The sequence below is a fragment of the Mustela erminea genome, chromosome 2, assembly GCF_009829155.1.
Source record: "Mustela erminea isolate mMusErm1 chromosome 2, mMusErm1.Pri, whole genome shotgun sequence".
Lineage (NCBI taxonomy): Eukaryota > Metazoa > Chordata > Mammalia > Carnivora > Mustelidae > Mustela > Mustela erminea.
Genome location: NC_045615.1, coordinates 102,028,048 through 102,052,862, shown reverse-complemented (window position 1 = coordinate 102,052,862; position 24,815 = coordinate 102,028,048). Strand labels below are relative to the sequence as shown.

Below are 24,815 nucleotides of genomic sequence, written 5' to 3'. Positions count from 1 at the left end.
ACGCCAGTGAGTCTTCCCCACTGATGCTCGGTGGAGCACAACTGCCCAGCCAAGTCCCGTCTGAATTGCTGACCCACCAAATCCCAAGAGAGAATAGGACAGCTGGTCTTGAAGTCCTTCTCCTTCCCCCTCTTGTTCCCTTTGTAGTCAGAACGAGAAAGCGACACAAATAAAAATCCTTCTTCCTCTTGCCAACCTCTTCTGATCTCTCACGCAGGTCTCAACCCTGCCTATTCACGACCAGAATGCCGACGTACGTATACATACCTAGGAAATGACACTATTCAAATGTTTTACGTCTCAGTTTTGTCACTGAATTTACAGTCCAGGTGTTATTTCTATGTCAATACATACAAACTGATCACATCCACTTAAAATCTTGCATATTATTTCAGCATAAGGCTGAAAGGTAACCTATTGAACCCATGCTTTATGAAAGTGTATACTGTTTCTTTGCTTTCCAAACAAGGCTTCACAAACACTCCTATATGGCTCTTTTGGCGTACCTTTTGGAATGTATTCAAAGTGTAAAATGCCAGCTCCAAGCAGACAGTCTTCTATTCAAAAGGCACTCAGTAACATTTGCAGGCTTGGAGTCAACCTCCTGCCTCCGTCGTTTTAGGCAACAGCGTGAATGTGGCTGCGCCCTGTGTGCTGGGGTGTTTGCAAGGAAAAAGTGAATGAGAAGAAAATGAAAAGACAACAGATGGGAGGGAATATTTGCCAGCCACATATCTAATACGGGACTTGTATCTAGAACATATACAGACTCTTCATCTCAACAACAAAGAAATAAACCACCCAGTTGCAAAATGGACAAAAGACACTGAATGGTCGTTTGTCCAGTGGAAGATAGATGAATGACCAGGAAGCCTGTGAAAAGATGCTCAACACCATCGGCCACTGGAGAAAGGCAAAGCAAAGCACACGGAGCCAGCACCTCATGCCTGCTGAGATGCTCAATCCCACACAGAAGGGCGTGAAGGTCCCTGTGCTCGTGGAGAGTCTGGGGCATCTGTCCATGCTGCTGGGACTGAAGAACAGAGCTATCGGAGACCGACCTCAAGGTTGAAGTGCCCCATTGTCCTATGACAAGAATTTCATCAGAGAATGGAAAGCTAGCAAAAAAGAACCCAATGGCCAGGGTCTAGGGGGAGTGCCTGGGTGGCCCCGTGAGTTAAGTGTCTGACTCTTGATTTTGGCTCAGGTCCTGATCTCAGGAGATCTCAGGGACTGAGCCCTGTGTCAGGCTCTGTGCTCAACAAAGAGTCTGATTCTCCTTTTCCTTCTCCCTCTGCCTCACCCCTCCCTCCTGCTTGTGCTCTCTCTCTCTTTCAAAAACAAAACAGGAAAACAGCTAAAATAAAATAAAAATTAGAAGGACACAAACGGAGGGGCTTCTGGGTGGCTCAGTCAGTTAAGCGTCTGCCTTTGGCTCAGGTCATGAACTCGGGGTCCTGGAATCATCATGTTCCCTACTCGGGGAGCGTCAGCTTCTCCCTTTCCCTCTGCTGCTACCCGCCCCCACCCCCCGCTTGCGCTTTCTCTCTCTCACTCTCTCTCTCAAGTAAATAAATACAATCTTTAAAAAAAAATAGAACTAAATGGAAATTCTAGGACTGTAAAACACAATACCTAAAATTAAGAACAAAAATAATGAGTTTATGAGTAAATCTGACTTCCTGAAGAGTATTCACTGGAAGATGGGTTAGAAAAAAACACCCAAACTGAAGAGCAGAAAGAAAAAAAACATTGAAAACTATGAAAAACAGACTATAAAAGATACTAGATATGGTAAAAAGTTCCTGCATATGCAAATGGAAGTATATGCTTCACAGATCAGTGACAGGAGAAAAAAAGTCCTACTAGCTTCCTTGCTACACAAGGAGGGAACAGCGAGGAACATTCCCTGTTCACTGCCTGGGCTTTGGAAGTGATATCAGCGCTGGGAAGGCTTTCTGTAATATGGATTAAGAACCATCACGACCCCACTCTGGGCCAGTAATCCCAGTTCTCTGAGCTCTTGCATATAAACAGGAATATATATATTAATGGTAATAATCACAGATCCAACAACAGGTGAATGAAAGTCACTTCCACCCAATAGATTACTGCACAGGCAAAAAAAAAAAAAAAAATACTGGGCCCAAGGTTTAGGAGGCAACAGACATGAAACTCTAAGTATAGTGTATCTGGTTATACAAAGAACACACGGGAAAGGAGCCAGAGATGACGTCACCATGTTGATGGTGTGTTTTTCATCCATCAGCTTGTCAAAAACATGGAAGTGATAACATTCTGGGTAACAAGTGTGGGTGAACACATACACTCATTTATTCCTGGCGGAAGCATAAATGAGCGCTGACTTTGGAGGGTTACTTGCCCTTCTGTATCAAAGTTAACTGCATACCTCTCTTTTGACCCAGTAATTACTTTGCTAGAATTTTACCCCTTGAATATGTAGCAGAAACATATCCCAAGTCAAGAGATACAGAAACACTCACTAAGCTTTGTTTGTAAAGCAAAGAAACAGAAACAATGTGGATTTCCATAAACAAAGAATTGATTAAGTTATGGTTTGGCCTTACGATAAAATAATAATGGATTTTTTTAAAATGAGGTCCTTTGTATGTGTTAATATGGAAATAGCACCAAGATTTTCTATTAAATGAGGAAACGAACAGGGTGCCTGGGTGGCTCACTCAGGCATCTGCTTTTGGCTCAGGTCATGATGTCAGAGTCCTGAGATGGGGCTCCATGTCATGCTCCCTGCTCAGCAGGGAGCCTGCTTCTCCCTCTCTTCCCCACCCATGCTCTCTTGTTATCTCTTTCCCTCTCTTTCTGTCAAATAAACAAACAAATAAAATCTTTTTAATCTTTTTTTTTAAAAAAAAAACTTTAAATGAAAAAAATCAAGACGTGGATTATTTTTTGTGGTATAATTTCATGTATGTCTACAAATTCACACATTCACCGAATGTGAATACATAGGGTTAAAAAAAATACTGGTGCTCAGAAGGGGTTGGGGTCAAAGTGAGGAAGGACTTTTTTGTTGTTGTTTTGCATTTTTAAAAAAATGAGATAATTATAGATCTACATCCAGTCATGAGAAATAAGACAAAGAAATCCCTTGTATCCTTTGCCCTGTTTCCCCCAAGGGGAACATTTTATAAAATTATAATATATTACAACCCTATAGTGTCGATTATATTGGAACAATCTACCAATCCTACTCAGATTTCTCAATTCTGCTTGTCCTGTGTGTGTGTGTGTATGTGTGTGTGTGTGCTTAGTTCTGAGTAATTTCATCAACCATGAAAGTTCGTATCTCCATCATCACAGATAAGATAATGAACCTTTCACATTGTCAAGGATCTCTCTGCTCTTATAAAATTGCTCTCACTTCACTACTACAGAGGAAGGGCTTTTATTATGTAAGATGTGAAAACCAGTTAGACTTTCTAGAAAAACCCATGTATATTAGTTTCAGATAGAGCAGATGTTAGCTTGTGGAGGGATTACAGGTCTCACTTCCTTCCCCATACTGGTCTTTACTTTGGAAATCTCACAAATACTACCAAACTGCTGGGAATGGTGAGATCTGGCCTGATTCAAGTCCTCAAAACTTCCCAGAGGGATGCCTGAGTCAGGTGAGGTCATGATCTTAGGGACCTGAGATCGAGCCCCACATCCCGCTCCCTGCTCAGCGAGGAGTCCGCTTCTGCCTCTCCCTCCCACCGCCCATGCTCACTCACTCTCTCAAATAAATTTTAAAAATCTTAAAAGACAATACAAAACAAACAAACAAAAAAAACCAAAAAGCTTCCTAGAGTGTGGGCCCATTTCATTTACGGGCGGGAAAGGAAGCGGGGCTCCAGCCTACCTGGCCCTGGAGCTGCTCCCGGAGGCGGGCGGCTTCCCCAAGTGCCTCCTGTAGCTGGCGGTGGGCGGATGTCTGGTCTCTGAGTTGGCACTGTAGGGTCAACACCCGGTGCTGGAGCTGCCCCACACGAACCCTCAGGTCCTCTTTCGGGGGGTCTGCCTCTGGGTCCCGCAGCTGTGGAAATCACCCATCCGATGGAAATGCTTAGCTTAGCTTCTAAGTAATTTGCCTTAGCAAATAAAAGGACATGTTTTCCTTCTTAATTTTTTTCTTCTGGCTTACATTTTTTTTCTCAAGTCAAAAATTTTAGAAAATAAAGGAACAGAAGTCACCCTAAGTCCTATTAGCCAGAATAATCACTGCTATTATCCACACATTTTTTTTTCCAGTCTTTTTGCAATGCCTGTATGCATGAGCACATGTGAGCCTGTGGCCCATCCTGGGTTTTTTTGGGGGGGGGCAGTGTTGGGAGGGTCTGGGGAATCACAGAATAACATTCTGAATGTGATTTTCAGATATATATATATTCCAATATATATATATCTTTTTGCACATCTTTTCAAAAATATGCAAAATGGCAGGGCGTTCCAGAATCTGTCTCCATCGATTTCGGTCACCACTCTGCTAAAAAAAGGTATAATGAATGGAATTTCAGGTTCAAATCCAATTACTAGATGCTTATTACATTAAAGCATCCTCCATTTATATAAAGCAGAGGATAGTACATTTTCCCCCAAATGCTTTTTCTTAAATCAGTACAAAACGGTCTCTCACTCTTTTGGGGCTCAGACACGAGCGGGTTTCATACGGATGTCATGGCGAATTTCCAGGAAGACAGAAAGATGTGAAGGAGAGGCGGTGTAGTATTCAGTTGAATAGTAGCAATGCCCCTATCCCCAGTGGTTCTGGGTTCTAAAGTCTTATTTTTTAATAATGTCCATATACACACACAGGCAAGAATATATAGACACAAAAAGACACACACATAGATTTTCTCTAAAGAACAATTAACAGACCATCTATATCTTTGGTATTCTGCTTTTCTTGCTCAATGCCATGTCAGGAGCATTTTTCCATATTATGAAATAATGTTGAAAACATCACAGTAAGCATACGTTCTAAGGAATGCTGAATGCTAAATTTGGCTGCTGTAATTGGGGCGATCATAAACACCCTTACATGTAACAACTGGATGGACCTCTGAGTCTTTCCCTGAGATCATCAGAGGGGGGTTTTCTGGACCCAGGGCCTGAACATCATTAAGGAACCATTTCACATGCTACAGTGGCTGATGAAGGTGCAGCTCTACTAAATACCAGGCTCAATTTTGCAGGAGCCCAGAGCTCAGAGGCTTCTCACACTCCCTTCCTTGGGCATGGCAGTGCACCCTTCATCGAAAGCAGTCACCCTGGGAATATGATGACTTGCAAAGTTCATCTCTTCCTTGTGCTCTTAGCCTGGGGGTGAGCAGGGAGGAGGGGCCTGAGCCACTCTGCTGGGAGAGGACAGAGAGGCCAGTGCAAGGGCAGAATCAACGTACCTCGCAGCTGGTGAGGCCTCCCCCTTGTTAGGAAAGAAATCTGAGAGCAGAATGTGGTTTTCTTCTAATTAATAGAAATTCACAGAGCGTGGGCCTAAGATGCACAGGCTGGGCCCTGTCAAGAACAGATGGGTGCTCCCGATGGTTTCATGAAATCCAGCTCTCAGACTTGCAAAACAACTTGGCCTTTCTGGGAAGTTTGGTGCCTTCGCTGCATCCCCTCCCCGATGACTGGGACGAGGGGTTTGTCCCAGGGACCCTTAGATTACGTTCTACTGGCTCTCCCAGTATGTTCTAAAAAGAATGGACGTGTGGGGTAGGGGCCAGCCCTGCCTGCCACATGGGATGGCACCACTCAGCAGTCTTGTGAACGGCTCACGACCTACTTGCTCCCAAACGGGAATGATCAGCGTGGGCTCCAGCCACATGCTGTCCTGAGGGTTATGGTGCCCTCGGGGAGCTCTGGTGGGGGAGATCGATACAGAAATAGGCCAATCGGTACTGCACAGTGAGGGGAAGCTGGGAGGCACTAAGCCAGAGACACCCACTGCCATCCAGCACTGGGGGATGGAAATATGACCACTGCTCTCTGGGCTGGTCAAGGGGCATGTGAAGCCGTAGTACCTGTTGATTCCCAAGGTAGAGGTGTTCCCACCAGGACCAAGGACACACTGTGAAAGTGCCATCACGCCTCCACACGGAGCCCATCTGCGGCCCTGGGAGGCACTGCCTCCCCCCCACCAAAGGAGACCCCAAGGGTGAGTGGCAGTTCCCAGGAGAAGACTGGGGAGCAGGAGGGGCCAAGCAAGGATGCCGGAGGGTGCAGGGTGGGATGCAAACAGCTAAGGCTCCCCAGGCCTGGATTAGAATTCACCAGAAGGAGTTGGGATTTCACACCAAGTACAAGAGGAAGAGACAGAAGGATTTTAAGCAAAATAGCAACATGATCAAGTCTGTGACTTGGGATGATGAAATGGGGACACTTTCTTGTCCCTGCCTCCTGTACATCAACAAACCTTGTTTCCTTCAATTCTGGTTTTTGTCTGGAATCCTCCCTTCTTTTAGTTCCAAATTCCTCAACTCTGGCATCATCTCTTGGCATCATGTCTTGACTGCAAAGTTGTCTTGACTGTTTCCCTGCATCCCCTGGCCCTTTTCTTCCCAGCAGGCAGTGATCTTTTTACAAATGAATTGAACCACATTTTTCTCCTGCTTAAAAGCCCCTAGTGGCTTCCCATTGCATTTAGAAAGTATCATAACTGGGGTCTGCAGGCCATCTGAGCTCTGCCCCATCTCACATCACTGTTGCCCACGTGATCCTGCTGCACTGCCTACTTTCTCTTTCTATTAGCCAGGTTCATTCCTACCTTGGGTCCTGGTCACTTCCTTCTCCCTCAACATGAAAAGCTCTTCATCTGCCACCCCTTTCCCACCTTGAAATGCTCAACTTTATATTCCTCTCCTCAGGGTCCAGTTTCTACCAGGTCTGACCAGCTGATTGGACAACTACAAAATCTGGGGAAAGGCACAGAACAGTTCTTTGCAAGCACTGAGTGGCGGTCAATGCAGGCTACAATCCTTGAGGGAAAGGATACACAACAAGGCAAGCTCCATATTTTCCCTGGCTTTCTCACTGCAGCATTTTCCAAACAATGGGTCAGGAGTGGGAGCCCTAGCTGAGAGGGGTGGTGCTGCTCAATGGGGGACTCAGAGGCTGGAGTTCAGAAGTGCTCTGATAGATGGGTCTGTGGAGCGAAGGAAAAGAAAGGAGAGAGCCAGGCACTTTCCTAGAAATGCACTTTGGGTCCTTGGCTGAATCCTATGCTGAGAGCACAGTGCAGCACTTGGAGGCCTAGCCGAGAAGAGAAGCTGGAAGGCCAATTGCTGAAAAGACTTCAGAGGTCTCACACTACTGCCAAGAGGGCAGAGTTCTGGCTGAGCCCAAACTGGTGTCCTCAATGACTGGTTAGGAGACTCAGTTACTGCTACTGAAAGGCCATGCCCCAGGAGCAAGGTCCACATTGTAGAAGGAAAATCAGACCCTAGGACTGGATCAAAACTAACATACATCTGCACAGGAATGATCTGGTTTGCTGATCATTCCACTATCTGCCAGAGCAAAGTGTACTCAGCATTGTCTAGTGGGAGATAACAGATATCTACCAGATATCCTACATGATGTCCAACATAAAATTTAAAAAAAATCACTAGACACATGAAGAAGCTGGCAAGTGGCACTTAATCAAGAAATAAAATAGTTGATAAAAACAGACCCAGCAATAATCCAGATATTGGCACTAGCAGAGAAGATGTTCAAAATAACTATGATTATATATTTTTAAAACTATAAGAAAGAAGAAATGAATGAAAAGATGGGAGTATTTCAATAGAGAAAGGATCTCATAAAAAGGATAAAATGTATATTCTGGAGATACAAAATAGAACAAATGAAATTAAGAACACATGTGATGGAATTACCAAAAGATAGGATACAACAGAACACAGATCTAGTGACCTAAACAATAGGTCAGTAGAAAATTCAAACTAATACACAAAGCTTAAAAAAGGGAAAAACCGAACAGTGTTAAAAGATATGGGATATAATAAAAAAAAAAAGTCTGGATTCTAGGAAACAAGAGAAAAATAGGACAGAATAAATATCTGACTATATAATAACCCCAAATTCTCCAAGTATGATAAAAGACTTGATTCTACAACTTGAAGGAGCTCAGAAAAATCCAAACAGGATAAATACAAATAAAACCAGGCCCATCAGAGTCAAATTGTCAAAACCCAAAAATAAGAAGGAAATCTTAAAAGCAGTCAGAGATAAAATAACACACTTAATTCAGTAAAACAAAACCAAAGACAAAAACCATGACAAAACAACCCATTTTTGAACAGAAAACATGGGAGCCAGAGGCAATGCAATGAGATCTTCAAAGTCCCCTAAGCGGGGGAAATCTCTGCCTACCTAAAATTCTGAATCCAGCAAGGGGGAAAAAAATATCTTAAAAGTGGAAGTTGGCGTTTGTTTTCCTAAAAAAAGACAAGCAAGAGAATTCACCACTGGCAGATTCTTACTCTGAGAAATGACAAAGCTCTTCAGGCAGCAGGAAAACGGATCCCCAGGAGTGGGAGTAAGAATGAATATCACAGGACCATGTGGAGGTCCAGGAAATGTAGAAGATCATCACTTGTCTGGAATAATAATAATAACAATGCCTTATGCAGTATCATCAATGGGCATAATACATATGACAAAAATGAGGAAAAGAAGAAAGAGTAAATGGAGATAAACTACTAAAAATTTTGCAGTATTTATTACTAATTATTAATTTATTTGGGATTTCTGTATTGCATGGTAAAAGTACTAATTTAGGGTACATTTAAATAATTAATAGATACATTCTGAACTCTCTAGGGTAAATACTGAAGGAATGATACTAAATTATATAGTGGAATGAGCTAATGGAGAAGAAAAAGGAATAAGAGAAAGTACTTATATTAATACCAAAGACAAAGGGAAGAAAGGAGAAATAGAAAAGAGCAGAACAAAGAAAACACACGGTAAGAAGGGAGCAAACACCCAATGCTCGCATCACAGGTATGAAATGTATGTGGACCAAACACCCTAACTGAAAAACAGAGGTTGCAAAACTGAGCCAAGGAAAAACAAACCAACCACATGCTGTTTCCAAAAAAACACACTTTAAATACAAAGATGCCCACAGGTTGAACGCAAAAGGGTGGGTGGTCTAAAAGAAGTTGGATTCCATGAAAACACTAAGGGAAAGAAACTGGTGAGACTACTTCTATATGAGACTGAGTGCAATTTGGGCAAGGAGCGTGGGAGGTAATGAGGGACATTTCATCATGATCAAAGAGTCAAGTTAGCAGGAGAACATAATTGTAAGTCTGTATGCATCTCATAAATAATTTCCAGATATACAAATCAAAACTAACATACCAGAGGAAGAAATACACAAATGCACACTCAGAGATTGCAAACATAACTGCGTAAAAAACAAAGCAAATAGACAGCCCGTCAGTAAAGATACAGAAGACCTGATCAGCGGAATTAACCAGCATGGCCCCATCACAAGACACAACAATGGTATCATTCAGTACTTTACAAAGACTCCTGGGCTATTTGCCAGAATAGAATTTAATCTGGTCAATAGAACAAATCTTAAATTAAAAAAAAAAATAAAAATAATATAGTTATGTTTTCTGACAACAGTGAAATAAAACTACAAAGTTGGGAACAAAAATATAACTAAAAAATTCAGCAGGTGCTTGGAAATTCAGGAACTCTATTCTAAATCACCCATGGGTAAAGAGAGACGTCACAAATGGAAACTGCAAAGTACTTTGAAGTGAACGGACATAAAAGCACAACATATCAAAATGTGTGGGACGTAGCTGAAACAGTGCTCAGAGAGACACACAGAGATAGAAGTGCATAGATCACAAAAGAAGAAGAGCTGAAAATCAATGATCTGAGCTTTCAACACAAGAAGCAAGGGGGAAAAAAGGAACATCCAACTAAATCAAAGGGAAGTGAAAGAAAGGGAAGAATGAAGGTATAAACAAAATTCAGGGAAATAAAATACATATGATGAAGAAAATTGACAAAACCTGAAGGAATCCTCTGATTTCTCCTGATTGATAAAATTGCCATGGTGGGGGTGGGGGGTTAGGAAGAAAGTGGAGAAAGAGCGGGAGAGAGAGGGGGGGAGGGAGAGAATGAATGAGTGGCTACAAAGGGATCAATATTGAATGTCTTACAGACAGGCAAGACCACGGTGAGGCTATCATGAGCATCTCCTCCTGGGATTCCTGAACAGCAAGCACACTCCACATGTGTGCACAATGACTCAAGGAAGCCCGTGTCCTGGCCAAATCATAGGTGTGGTAAGTGCAGAGCTGGGTTTAACCTCCGATCAAGTCCTAAAGTCCCTGCTCTTTCCATCATCCCTTTCAAGACCCAGCATGGAGCATGATGGGGTCGTTGGCCAACCAAGGGCGGTAATCATATTGAAATACATGAATGTATCAAGTCAACACACTGTGCAACTTAAGCTTCTACAATGTTGCATGTCAGTTACATCTTTTAAAAGGGGAGATAGAGAGGAACCCACTGTGCAGAATTAGGACTTGGACTGCTTGATAAACTCTTGGATCTGAAAACATGAGCTCTGATCTTGAAGTGTCAACACCACCCCCTCCAGTGTTCCACCTGATGCCCATGGGGAGAGCCTAAGCAGGGCGGCCGGCTAACGTCTCAGACTGTGTGCAGCAGGGGACCGCCCACATGGCCGACCGAGCCCTACTCCTCCTGCCACGTGATTGCCCATTACTTCACTTCCCTGTGCCCTCATTCTCCCATCTGCTAAGTGGGGGTGATGAGGTGGGTACCTCCTCCAAGGGCTGCCTGGGGAACCTCACCTGAGGACAGGGAGTGGTCAGCCCCCTAGACAGCTAGCAAGATGCTAAGGAAGCAGCTGTGAGTAATCAGTCTACCTGAGGGCCATTGTTGAGGGCCGTCAGAGCTTGCACTGGGTCCGCACAACACCATGGTCTTTCCTTCTCCTCTTCCGAATATGTTTCTTTTACTCCTGCTCCATGGATGTGTCCTTGCGGGATACTGGACACCTCAGCACTTCCCCAGACCAAGGACAGAGTGGAATTGGCATTGTATCTGGAATTCTCCATGCCTAAGGAAGGCCCCATACACCTGCCACCTGCACCCGATTTCTCCTCCATGGGTGGCCCATGAGCTCCTGCAGTCAGTTGCCCTGAGAGCTGAGTCACCTGCACCCCCTTTTCCACAGCGGTCCCCTTGTCCCCCCGCATCTTACTTTCCCCCCACGGACCCTCCTCTCCTCTCACTACGCGCCGCACAGCTGTGCTCTCCCCCAAAGCGACTTCCGTCTCCAGGACACGGATTCTGTGTAGAAGGTGAGCATTCTCCCCGCTGAAGGCCCGCACCGTGTCTTCTATCCCCAGCACTATGCTCTTCATCAGCTCTTTGTAACCAACCCCGAGCTCTGAGATCAGCACCTTGAGCTCCTGGTTTCCCAGGGTGACGCGCTCCATCACACCTTTGGATTTTCTGAGGCTCTCCCACAGGGCTTTCTGCAGCTGGGTCGTGTGCCTTTTCAGCTTCTCATTCTCCTCTTCAAGCTCAGAAATTTTGCCGTAACTTTTCCCATTGCAGTCCTCAAGGTCAGAAATGACCTGCCAACATTGGTCCAGTTCCCCCTTTAAGTGCGAGATGTCCCCTAGCAGCATGCTCTTTTCCCGTTCAAGTGTGGCGATCTTTGTCCCATTTCTGTCCCTCTCTTTTTCCAGAACACTCACTTTTCTTCGGAATCTCTCTCGGTCGCCCCAAAGCTCAGCATTGTCATGTAATACCTGGCTTCTCTCTCTTTTCAGTCCAGCAATGAGCTGGTGGAACCTTCTCTTCTGCCTTTCAAGGGCTCTTGGAGGCCAGTTCCAACCTCGCTCAGAGGGCCATTCTGGGCCCAGCCTCACGTCATCCAAATCAGGCACCATCTCAGGAAGAACCGCGCTGGTTCCCAAGGCCTCAGTCTCTTCTGGTCTAACCTCTTCACTAGCCTCCCCGGGTTTGACTTCCCTGGCCAAACAAACATCCAAGCCCTGGTTTCCCAAAGCCTGCTGGGAGGAAGGCTTTCCCTGGCAGCTGGGCCATTTCCAAGCAAAGTTCGTGCTCTCTCCCGCCAGCATGGAGGCTTGTGGCCACCGCAGCTCTCCTCCAAGCTCCAGGATGGAAAGTTGCTGGAAACAAGCCTCCATCTCTTTTTCAAATTTGTCTAGTCTGAGCTCAGAACTGCCAGGTCCTTCGCTTGAAGCCCATGAGTTACGGGTGCATTCAGTCCCCTTGGGTGGAAAGATTGGGTCTCCCAATCTGGGAGACAGTCCTTCTTCTGCCACTGAGAAGAGGGTACCCTGGCCTGCACATTCCATGGGGCCAGGTTCCTCTGGGCTGTCCTCGTAGCCCAGACTGGACCCTTCTAGAGGCACTGCCTCCTCCTCCTTCTCTTCTTGCCCTTCGTATCCAGGGCTTTCCTCTCGCAGACACAGAGCCTTTCCAGACCACACAAGAGTTTCCTCCTCGCCCTGCCCTGCAAGGACCTGAGCACCTGCTGGAGATGGCTTCGGGGCGCCTTGGACCCTGGCTGTGGGGTGCTCTTCCTCTACGTCTGATAAAGGTCCTCCCTCCCGCCCCCTCCTGTGCCAAGCCCTCCTCTCCCCCTCCTCCTCTGTTCTCCACTCTGGTCCTCCTCCCTCCTTCCAAGTGTCTTCCAGATCTCTGGGCCCTCTCCTGGGAAATCGATGACTTGAAGTCTGTGGGCACTCCTGGCAAAGGGAGGCTTCAGGGCTCTTTGCCCAGTGGTGATTCCAACAGGGCTGTCCAATGGCCCTGGGAGCAGGCAATGACCAGGCATCCAGCACCTGTTGCATTTGGGAGTCTTGTGGAGAAGCCTCCTGGAGTAGCAGTGGTGGCAGCAGGGAACAGGGGTTCCTGGCTGGTCCCCAGGGAGGGAGTGGGGATGTCTGCACCAGGAGAAAGGACCCCTGGGCCTGGGTGGTTGCTAGTCTTTGCTCTGAAATCCAGGCCAGCTCCACAGGGAGGAGTGAGCTGTCCCTGCACTGCCTGGGGGGGCAGCCACAGATGAGAAGGAGAGTCTGTTCATCCAAGTTGGGCTCAGCTGGAGTTGGCTAGGAATGGGAAGAGAAGAGAAGGTATGAAGCAGCCTCTTCCTCCATTTAGCCCCCCCCCACTTCTCTGACCTCATCTCCTGATGTTCTTGGTGCCCCTTCACCTAACCATATCAGCCTCCCTTACTTGCCAAGCCCGATACCCGTGCCCCAGGGCCTTTGCACCTGCTCTTCCCTCTGCCCAGAATATCGTTTCCTGGATCCCTTCATGGCTCCCTCTCAATCCTTTCACATCTCTGCTCACATGTTACTTTCTCTAGCAGCTGCCTGGCCATTTTACCACACTGTGTGTGTTCCCCTTTACTGTGCCCCCACCCTCTCACAGCTTGCTGTTTATCGATGCACACACTGTCTACCCCCTTAATTGCTATATGTCCAACATGGTAGCCACAGGCCACCAGCCATGGTTTAAGAGCTGGGAAGCTAAGGGTTCATGGCTCTCCTACTGGACCACACAGGCGTAACACATTTCCATTGTCATGGAAGGCTTTCGTGGATGGCCATGTAGACCACCGGCTCCAAGGGCAGGGTTCCTGGGCCTAGACCAGTGTCAGGCCCACAAGATGCATTTCACAGATATTTTAAACTATGTTTTTATATATACTTCTTCAACGTGTGTATCCGTTCCGTGTCTTCAAACCTCCCTCTCAGTTATTTCCAGAACATTCTTCCAAAGCCTTCTTTAGCCCCTTCTCCCACCTCCCACACGCAGTTGGCGCCTCAGGCACGCAGGAAGCCTCTGGCCTCACCGGTCCACCGTCAGATCCTGTGACGTCTTCCAGGGTCTCATGCATTGTCTCCAAAACAGAGGGGTCTGGTCCAGCCCCGACACAATCCCAGGAGCAGCGGCCCTCAGAGGACTGGCCTAGAAGGCAAGAGGACCCCAGGAGTTAAGGAGACCCTCTTAGGAGTTTTTTCACAACTGCCACTAGTGACTGAACCTCCTGCTCTAGACACAACCTGCCCCTTGCCACTGACTCCAGGCCCCTGAGCCCCAGAGGTGGCCTGACGATCACCAGCACCAGCATCAGAGATGGGGAACGGCCGTCCGGTGATGTGTCATGGGCTGGGTGTGGAAGCCATCTTTGCTGACTAGGACGTTCACACAGGTGACAAATCCCACGACACCTCCCTCAACCCGGGCACCCTCATGGTCCCACAGGGTCATAATTGCCTGCCTCCAGCCCTGGCCACACGCCTGGCGTGCAGACGAAGGAGCTGGTCCCAGGCTTCACCGCCAGACAGGCCCCACCTCCTTCTCCTCCCAGGACAAGTTTGACCATTTGACTTGCCAGTTCTGCTCCCCAGAAATAGGCTAAGGGGGAAAGGCAGCTGTGTGGGTCAGCAGCACCAGGGGCTATAAATACCCCCTCATCTCTAGCCGTGTTTGGCCTTGGAAGACTGTAAGCAAACCACAGACTCCCCCAGTGGGACATCGTGGGTTTGGGGCTCCCTCAGTACCTGGTTTTTGCAACAGGGAACCAGAAGCCACTCCCGAGACTGTGATCAGAGGCATTGGTTCCCATTAAGGACAAGTTAAGGACAAGGGGCTCCTCAGCCCCGGCAGCTCCCAGACGCCGCACCTGTCTCACACCTGAGTTGGCAAGGGGTGGGGCAGGGATAGTCATCCCAGAGCCTTCTGCCAAGACCCCTCCTCCTGAGACACCAGCTGACCCGCACTGGCCAGCACCCTCCTGAGGCCGAAGGAGTAAGCCTGAAGGTCTAGTTGAGTCCAAGTCAGGGACCTTGTCGTGGACATGGCCGACTCTAATCCCCCCTTCTCCAGCTGTATGACATCAAGCAAGCAACACTACCTCTCTGGGCCTCAGCTCCCTGTCTGTAAAGCGGGGCAGTCACCCCCACCACACACACACTGGCAGGTCCTAGATGAAGGTCAGCCCATCAGCAGGTGCCTGTTCAGGCGCTCCCCACACACACCTGCGGAACCTCCCAGTCCAGGGCCACCGGCAGAGCAGACAGTGGCTTGCAGCCCTTGTCTTCTACCGGCATCCTGTGTGTCCTCCCTCGGCAGGGATGGGGGTTCATCCTGAATCCGGCTCAGAGTGTCCTTGAGGAAGACACAGGAGGAGAGCCATGAGTGTCCTCACAGCGGAAGGCTTCCCTCTGGGCCCATCCCAGCCCCAGGGACTCGAGGATGGTCTCCAGGCAAACCTGTCCCTCCACCGTCAACAAGTCCCCAGTGCCGCACCCGATATCTCCAAGTGGCACCCCCTCCCCCCGCCTTGGCCTCTCCCAAAAGGTGAGCCGGGTGTGCAGAGAGGAACTTCCCTGAGTCAGGTCTCTCCCTGTGGAGCATTAGTTAAAGACGGGTCGGCTCTGACCCACCATCCACGAGAGGCTGGGGACGAGTCTCCTCTAGCTTCCCACAGCCCCCACTACTTCTACCCACTAGAAAGTGGGTGCTGTTCACTTCATCCCCCCCCCCCACCAGACTATGAGTCCTTCAGGCCTTCAACATGGCTTCACCTGGTCTGCACCCTTGCCTAACCCACACCAAGTAGGTGCTTAATAAATGTTTGGTAGTTAGATGGATCAGCAGAACCTGCAGAAAGACCTGCACTTATGCAGCAAGCACTTATTAGGCTCCAACTGTGTGCTAGGTGCTCTTCTAGGTAAGGGGTAAACAGAAATGAATATGTAACACCCATCCCCTTCTCACCTGTCCCCCAGGTCCTCGCCTGCTCTCTGCAGAGCCCTGCATCAACTCCCAGCTAGACCTCTCCTGCCCCCCCAGTCCTGCTCACAGTGCCAGGGAGGCCCCCCCACAGCATGCACTCTCCCACCTACACGGCCTCCCCTAGCTCCCCCTAGTGTGGGATGAGTTCAGTGCTGCAGTGGGCACTGCCGGCCTTCTAAGGGATGCTCCTCGCTTGGGTTTCTGCTCATGGTGGCCTCCCTGCCCCTCCCCAACCTGGTTCTGGCCTGCCTCTGCACCTCCGCATATGCTGTTCCTCCTGCCAGGCTGGCACATCTTCCTCGGAAGGAAGTGGGTTGCCTGTGCCCTGCTCTCTGCCCCTCCCTTCCACAACCCACTCAACATCAGAGCAATCCCACTGAAATGGAAACAGGATCAGGTGATTCTCATGTTTCCAACCTTCAATGCTTCCCACTGCCCCATCCTCATTCTGCTCCTTAAAGGGACCCTGTGCCCCCTGCATCAGAGCTGTGTGCCCCTAGTGCCCACTGCCTGCCTCTCTTTCTGCCCCTCTGCCCAGCTAACCTGCTTCCCTCTGGGCTCACCTCGAAGGCCAAATCCTCAACAAGGCCTTCCCTGATCCTTCCCCAAATGAACCCCACCCCTTCCCTCAAGGATCTCCCCCTAATGCTCTGAATTTGGGACTTTCCCGTTGTCTGTGTCACGTCTGTCATCCACAGACCAGGAATCTCAACTCTGGCCACACCTTAGAATCACCCAGAAGCTTTTAACAGTCGCAAAGCAGGACTTCAGCCCAAAGCAGCTGAAGCCAGAGGGGCCTGGGCACCAGCATTCTGCTGGGGGCATCAGGCCCACTGACCCACAGTGCCGGACACCACTCTCGCCAGTCGATCCCCCTGCTTCCCACGTGATCAGAATGAAGCGCTTCTGCCAGCTGCTCCCGGGCACCACTGAGAAGAGGTGAAGGGGACATGGGGGAGGGAGGAGGCAGAAGAGAAAGGGAGTGAGGGAAAGGAGTGAGCAGAAGAGGAGGGAACCGGCTGGAGAATGGGAGAGACAGAAACTCCATGTGGGAACCGGCAGGAGAAAGACAGTAAGGACGAGAAAGGAGCGGGCCAAGGACAGCTGGGAGGGCGGCTTCAAAGACCAGCACCGCTGCACCGTTCAGTTCTGTTCGGATTTCCTTCCCATACCCCAGCTGACTTCAGCTCCGTTCCACAAATACTTCCTGAGCTCAGCTATTAGGGACAGGCCCTGGGCTGGAGCTGGGGATGCCACCGTGGATAAAACTCACAGAGCCCTGCCTCGGGAGGTGACTTGACGGGGAGGAAGGGGCGTCCTAGAGTACGATGCTACGCACCGCTCCTTCATGTCACAAGTGACAAAATGACGGCTCAGAGAGGGAGAATGATTTGCCTGAGAACACACAGCGCACGGGCGGAAGAACAGAACCAGAGCTCGGGTCTTGAACTGGATCCGGGCTTTCTCTCCCCCGCTCCCTGCCCCTCTCTACTCAGTCTAGTCACCCCTTCCCGCGCTCCTTTACTCACAGGAGCAGTGACCCCCAATTTCACAGGAATTTGGCTTTCGTGTGCAATTATTTTGAAAGATCACCAAAAAGAAGGACATGAAGAATACGGAGTGATCCAGACACAAACACGATCCACGTGCTAGGATATATCCTTCTGGGCTTTCTTCTATGTAGAGACATTTAAATTCTTCCAAAAGTCTGTTTCTACAGAATGTCCATTTTTGCTCTGTGCATTTCTCATTTGATGACCTCAGAGGATCGTGTCCCACAAGATCTTCTAGAATGTGCTGCTTTATAGCCACCGAACACCCTCTGACAGAAGGAACACCCTCACTTACCAAGGCAGTTCCTTCTTATCGGACATTTAGGTTGTTTCCAACATTCACCAACTAGAAACAGCGTCGAGGTGCTTTCAATATCTGACAATTATTCAGAATAGAATGCAATCTCAAGCTTTCGAGTATTTGTATTAATTTTGTAACTAAGGAACTTGATATCTTTGCCTAAGACCACTAACCATCTGTATTTCCCTTTACATTACTTGTATCATCGTGGCTTTGTTACAGCTTTTTTTTTTTTTTTTGACATTACCGACCTGTGTTTGAAAGCCCTTGAGAACCAAATGTGCAATAGACACTTCCCCACAGATGCAAACAGTGTGCAAGGACGGGGCCACCTAGGACGCACAGAACAAGGAAACCATTCTCATAACCGCCACCAGGGGTCACTCTGCCTGCACTGCCAGGACAGAGAGGCTTGAGGAGGAGCGTCAGCATTCCCAATGCTACTGTCACCAGGAGCGGGATCTCTGCTCTGGGACAGTGTGACACTGACATGTCTAAGTGTGTGACTTTCCATCTCCCTGCACAAGCCTCCGCAACCCCTGGGCTGTCCCCTGCTATGGACCAAGTCTCCAGTGTCTGCACCTGTGTCTGTCTCCCCTATAAGCTTTCAAAGAGCAGGGTCAGCCGGCACAGTGCCTGGGACATGGCAGGTACTAAGGGTGCACTCGCTAAAAAGCAGACACAACTGCAGGCAGGTCTTTCTTGTCTTGCAAACCACAGTCTTTTTAAATTTCCTTTCACCCACGCCCTGAGCAGAAACCCCCTCCCTTAACACCTCCCCAGGTCAGGGTTTGTCCTTGCTATGGTCTGTTCCTTCAGGGACCTGGGTCCCAAGTGATGTGTTCTGGAAACCGGCAAGTGTGAAATCCCAGGCAACTCATGTGCCTCCTCTGGACTGTGGGGTCAGGTACAAGGATGCAGATATTATCTCGCTACCTCCCAGAGTTGACGAGATCCTGTTTGGAGAAGTGTTTGTAAACATAAAGCAAGTAAAACCTCTTCCCATGAAGACTAGCACCAGCATAACGCATACCTCCTTGCCCAGAACAAGGGTGGAGGGGGGTGCTCCCTGATGATCTGTAATGGTTTTCTATCTGATACACACTTCCCTGGGGCTAGACACTGCTCCAGGTTTCCCAGTTTCTATGCCCCCCTCTAGCACTGCCACTGTGAAGCAGTCCCTTTGCTGGAAGTTTCCATTTGTCATAGGCAGTGGAGCGAATATCTTCCCAGGTCACTTACCCGCTGAGCCATGAGTTCACCAAGACCCTCCCAGTTGTGACCAAAGCCTGGGGTTCAAGGCTATCTTAAACAAAGAGGAAAACACCTGCCAGGCCCCACACAGTGAGAATGAGGACTTCCAGCGGTGGGTCATACCACTACAAGGACACAAGGAGAGAACGAACTGGGAAGATTGGGAAAGTCTTAGAGGAAGCAGCATTCCCACTGAATGGAGAGAGAGCAGCAGAGTTTACTGAGCAGCCGAGAGGAGCAGGTTGAAGCTTCTAGACACAGGGAAGGCTGCAGGACCGAAGAGCCGGGATTCATCAGGGGCCTGTGGAAGCTCAGTGTGGCCAAGGCAGGGTGGTGGGAAGGAGTGGGCCATGAACCTGAAGGACGAGGCCAGCCTAGAGCACCAGGAGCCTTGAATGCCACAGGGAGGTGGTTGAACTTGATCCCAGAGTGACAGCAGCCAGGAGGATTACAAAAGGAGATCATTGGGGGTCACCTCAGCTATCCAGAGAAAGGCACTAAACCCCTGCCTATAGCTCTTAACCTCTCTGTGTCCCTTTGAAAATGCACTGTGGGCTTTAGGAAATCACACACCCGTGCAATGTTCTCAGAACTCTGCCTACAGTTTCATAAGTGTTCAGTTCTACACCAAGACCCTGAAGAGCACCAGCAGTTTTATTATCAATAGGCTCTAGCATTTAAATATTTTTTTTTTTTTAGATTTTATTTACTTATTTGACAGTGAGAGAAAGATAGAGTAAGCACAAGCAGGGGAACCACAGAGGGAGAGGGAGAAGCAGGCTCCCCTCTGAGCAGAGAGCCAAATGCAGGGCTAGATCTCGGGATCCTTGGACCATGACCTGAGCTGAAGACAGACACCCAGTGACTGAGCCACCCAGGTGCCCCTCTCGCATTTAAATTTTAAATCTCAGTTACACTTCCCTTTGAGCTGCTAACTGGCTGGAACTTTGCATCTCCCTGTGGCCCTCTCAGGAGGGCTGAGCCTGGCAGACTGTCATACCCCATCACCCTGGGTCCAGCCCCCATTCTAAATGCCAGGACCCTCAGCAGCAACCCATGGACTGTCAGGCCCCTTCCTCAGCCCCACACTCTGCACTCAGATGGTTTTGTCATCTTGTGCAGACAGGGGCTGTCTTGGGCACTCTCCAGTCCCTGGACCCAGTCAAAGCCCAAGCCAAGCAGAGGCAGCAAGCGGGCACCTGTGAGAACCTAAATTACTAAGCCACCGGCCAGGATGAGCTGGAGGGACAGAGTGTGGCGTCCACAAACCCCAGGAGCCTGGGGGGACAACTCCCGCCTCACCACTTCGTATCTCTGTGATCCTGGGCAAGTCACAAGCCTCTCTGTACCTTTACATCGTCCTCTGTGAAATGAGGATAACACACTGCTTCCCTCCAAAGACTGTGGATGGACTAAACGAGTGGCAGATACAGAGCCCAGGAAACAGCATGTGGTACAAAGATGCTCTAGTGAGTGCCGGGAACCATCGACATCCCCCCACGCAAAGCTGGCGAGGAAGCACATGTCCCTACCATCAAGGAACAGGAACCCACAGTTTTACCCCCTCACAGGTCTTCATAACTATTCATCCACAGGGACACTTGTCACGGGTTGAATGGTGTCCTCCAGAATTCCCAAGTTAAAGTCTGAATCTCTAGAATCTCAGCATGTGACCTGATTTGGAAATGGGGTCTTTATGGATTCAATTAGTTACGATGAGGCCCATTTGTGTGACCAGTGTCCTTATGAAAAGGGGACACTGGGCACAGAGATAGACGTGCACACAGGGAAGATGCTGGGAAGACACAGAGAGAGGACGGTATCCACCAGTACAGGAGAGGGGCTGGAACAGACCCTCCCTCACAGCCTCAGAGAGAACCAACTCTCCAGACACCTTGACTTTGGACTTCAGGTTCTAGCACTGCTGTTCAAACTACTCGGTTCATGGTCCTCCATCACGGCAGCCCCAATAAATGACAATTTCCATCTATACACCATTTATTTTCCGGAATTACAATAAGGTACCAACATGAAATGGACACTGGTCTCCCTTTATCTCATGGATAGAATGGAGGAAGAGTGAATAGATCACACAGGAGAGAGACAACAAGAGCATAAAGTAGTAATTTTTTTTTTAAATGGCCACAGGGAAACTCATTATTAAAATGATCTAAGCAGAGAGACACCATAGAACATTTAAAATTCTAGTTAATTTGAAATAGATTTATCTTATCCAAAAAAAAAAATTTTGATTTTTGTTGTTGTTGTTAGTTTGTTTAACAAGTAGTCTTCTTTTGGTAAGGTTGTTCACTGATTTTTTTTCCTTAAACGTAAATCGACCTGGTAGAGAGAAGCACAATCTTGATCTCTTGGGAGGGAGCTGAATTAACTCGCTCTTCTCAGGGAGGCAGGCTGGTGCCGGAGAAACAGAGCACTTTGGACTCCCATCAAATCTGGATCAAGTTCTAGTTCTGCTCCCTACTAGTTGTGTGACAACAGATCGATGCACTACCTCTCTGGGCTTCCATTTCCTTATATGTGGGGTGGGGATACCAATAGGGCCCAATTAAGGAAATAATGCCCTCGAGAACTCCCAGGAATATCTTAAACATAAATTTTCACTCTTCTGTCAGTCAAATGAATAAATAAATGTCCAGTCTGCCCTTCTTTGCGGATCTTAAGAAACTTGCCCAAGGTCACACAGCTAGTAAATAAGAGAACCAGAAGAGCACCCAACCCTGTGTGGTTTTTTGCTGCTAGCCCTGGGGACCTTCTGTGCACTGGTGTAGGACCAGGGCTACTACGACCCATCCGACCCAGACCCTGCCCTCAAGGAGCTCACAGTCTAACACAGGAGAAATGAAGATTCACGTATAGCACCGAGGGCAGGGAACCATCCCCACCTTTGGAGCTGTGTGGGAGACAGAAGAGGGTCATCCCCTCTGGAAGGAGGGGAAGGATCAGGAAAGCTTCCCGGGCAGTTACATAATAGGGCACACCCCAAGGGGCTCAGCCGGCTCAGGGCCGGGACACAGCAGGGACTCATTAACTGCTGGATGGATGGAGGGACAGAAGGGAGCACACGATGAAGGGTGAAGGGTAGCTGGCTCCCTGCAGGGCGGCTGCATGGAGAGATGGAGGGGCAGGTGGTAGGGTGAATGAGATGGTGGAGGGTGGGAAGACAAGCGGGTGGACGCAAGTGGGGGGTCCGTGGGTGGACAGGTGGTTGGGTGGATGAGAAGGTGGACAGATGGCTGGTGGGGTGACTGCGTTGGAGGATGGGTAGATGAGGTGTATGACTGAGGAGCTCTGCCCTTAGGTGGGTAGGTGACTGATGGAACCAGGATGGATGGATAAGGTTGCTGGGGTTGATGAGCGGATGGAGAGGAAGACTGGAAATGAAGGCGCTGGTGACTTAACACGTGGCTGTAGAATAAAGTTAGAGAAAAATCAACAAATCACGCATGCCCTGGGTTGCGGCCACTTACCGGGCTGCAGTGGCCAGCAGCTACGTTGCTGCGCGCGCTCTCCCCTGGGGCCTGGGCCGCCAGGGCCTCTCGCAGGCTCTGGTTTTGCTGCGCGAGGTCCTCCACCTGGCCCTGCAGGCCGATCTCCGACAGCTTGAGCTCATAGATGTAACAGCGCAGATCCTCCAGCTGCACGCGCAGCCGGCGCTCCGTGGCGCGCTGCTCCCGAAGCCGGCGCGCCGCCTCTTCCCGCTCGCGCTCCCCGCGCTCCGCCCGCGCCTGCAGAGCGCGCAGCTCCGCGGCCTCTCCGGGGTCACCCCGGGGGCAGGCCGGGCCGAGTCTGCCGGGGCTGCCTGGGGCGGGGACATCCAGCTCAGCCAGCAAGAGGCCAGCCGCGCGACACAGGTGCCGCACGTCCCGCTCCAGCCGCTGCACCTGCTCCCGCAGGCCGCGCTCCTGCTCGCGCACCAGGCCCAGCTGGAGCCGCTGGGTCTGCCGGCAGCGCTCCAGAGCCGCCGCCTGCCGCCCCAGCGCCTCGTCCTTGCGCCGCAGCCGCTCCCGCAGCCGCTGGAGCTGCCACCGCTGCCGCCGAGCTGCACGCTCCTTTTCCAGAACCTACAAGTTGGCGGTGGATGAGGGCGTCAGGAAGCCAGCCCAGGGGACACACCGTCGCCCACACTGTTTTTATTTTAAACTTCCATATTTTTGTGCATGGGTTTTTTTTTTTCGTGCATTAATTACGCATTAAAATATTGCACCAAATATTTATTTCGTTACTGAGATTTTACAGGGGAGGAGTACCTCCCTTACCTCACCCTCCTAAGAGGCCCGCACACCGCGAGTTCCCTGGGCTCTTTCAAGGAAATTGTGTGCTGGGCTGCCTGGGCATCAGCTGGGGCACACGGAGAAGGCTGCCCCCGTGATTTCAGTAATGAATACGTGCACACCACTTTGTAAAGAGCTGCCGCCTAGACCTGCCTGAGTTTCCCCACGTCCACCCAGGACCTCCCAGATCTCTCCATTTCCCTAACCCTAAAGGGTTAATGCCTGACCCTGCAAAGGTCAGCCCTGGTTTCTGGCTGGTGAGATACAGCACACAGCTGTTCCTTATTGAGCATAGCCCCAAGCACCGGGCACGGTTACTGTCCCCTTGGGGTGCTCAGAAGCAACTAGCACAATCCCACTATGCTACAAGTCACCGCGGCTGGAATTTGAACTTCTGTGTATCTGACTCAAGGCTTTTTCCTCAAAGTCTGGACAATATATCTCTCTGTTCTTGGACCCAGCCCTCTGGGCTCCAGGGCCGGCACTGAGTGAGCTGGACTGGAGTGACCTGGCCACGGTGAAAACAGGAGTCCTTGCCCACTTCTACGCAGGTGGCACCGTGCCCTTTTTAAGCTCTATCTCAGCCCCGAGTGCCCGCTGACTGCCGGCCGCTGATGTGGCCCAGGAGAGCTTGCAGAAGACACAGCACAGAGTGTGGTGAAAGAGGTAAGCCCAGGGATGGCCCGGCAGGCTCTGGCAGCTCGTTCTTGGGAGCCATGGGCAGATGAAGCTGGAGTCCCGATTCCCTGGCGGGAAAACTGCTCCCAGTTATCCCAGAATCAGCTCCATCACTGGACTGGTCTGCCTTTATTGGCTTTCAGAAGGATGACAAGTCACTACAGAAACAAGGTCACTTTGCATATGCAAATGATTTCCTGGGACCATGACAACAAGAGGGCAAAACTGCCATTTGGCAAATATCAAGTACACAAGGCAGAAAAACCTCATCTGTGCGCTCCTACAAAACTTTCTCTGAAATGCAGATACCATGGAGGAGCTGTAGCAGGGCCAAGTGGTCTCGAAGGGATGCTGAGCAGGCACCCCCGCCCCTCAGAACCTGTGCCCCTCATCTGGAACTGAGGTTGCCTGACAGGTCTTCCCAGGAAAATATTCATCACATGACACAGTAATAAGGACACGGATGCAGAAAAGACCACAATGTTGCACAGACCTCCTGGTCCCGGGGTGCCCCTGAGTCCCCCGACAGCACTGTCCCTGCTCGTACCCTCCTCCTCTGTCTCCCCGTCACACTGGGAGCATCCTGTGACTCCGGGGCTGTGGCTGAGACCCCCTGGAAATCCTACATGGATTTAGGGCAAGGCCCAACACCTCTTTATTGAGGTATCTTCCACGGGGAGATGACATTCTTCACGGTGGGGTCTCTTACGACACCACTACATCGCACTGGATGGCTCCTCTCAGGACACCAGTGAGGGCATGCTGGGGGAGCAGAGGACAAGTAACTGTAATTTCCTGTACCCAGAGTTCAATGCAGAGGGGAAAGTGCCATCGCATGTCTCCCTGGCATCTGGAAGACGAATTTCA

At 49.6% G+C, this 24,815-nt stretch overlaps 1 protein-coding gene across 6 annotated transcripts in view; it reads right to left on the bottom strand.

The window, feature by feature from the left end:
- Positions 1 to 24,815, bottom strand: part of C2H4orf50 (chromosome 2 C4orf50 homolog) — a 102,290-nt gene that overhangs the window by 68,357 nt on the left and 9,118 nt on the right. For 5 of the 6 annotated variants that reach the window (XM_032333793.1, XM_032333791.1, XM_032333794.1 and 2 more), the window contains exons 4-8: positions 22,467 to 23,060; positions 15,111 to 15,240; positions 13,922 to 14,037; positions 10,950 to 13,172; positions 3,884 to 4,057 (exon numbers count right to left, since the gene is read on the bottom strand). In XM_032333793.1, the coding sequence (XP_032189684.1) occupies positions 3,884 to 4,057; positions 10,950 to 13,172; positions 13,922 to 14,037; positions 15,111 to 15,240; positions 22,467 to 23,060 (3,237 nt within the window). The remainder of the gene's footprint in view (positions 1 to 3,883; positions 4,058 to 10,949; positions 13,173 to 13,921; positions 14,038 to 15,110; positions 15,241 to 22,466; positions 23,061 to 24,815) is intronic. The other variant, XM_032333796.1, reaches the window with a different exon arrangement.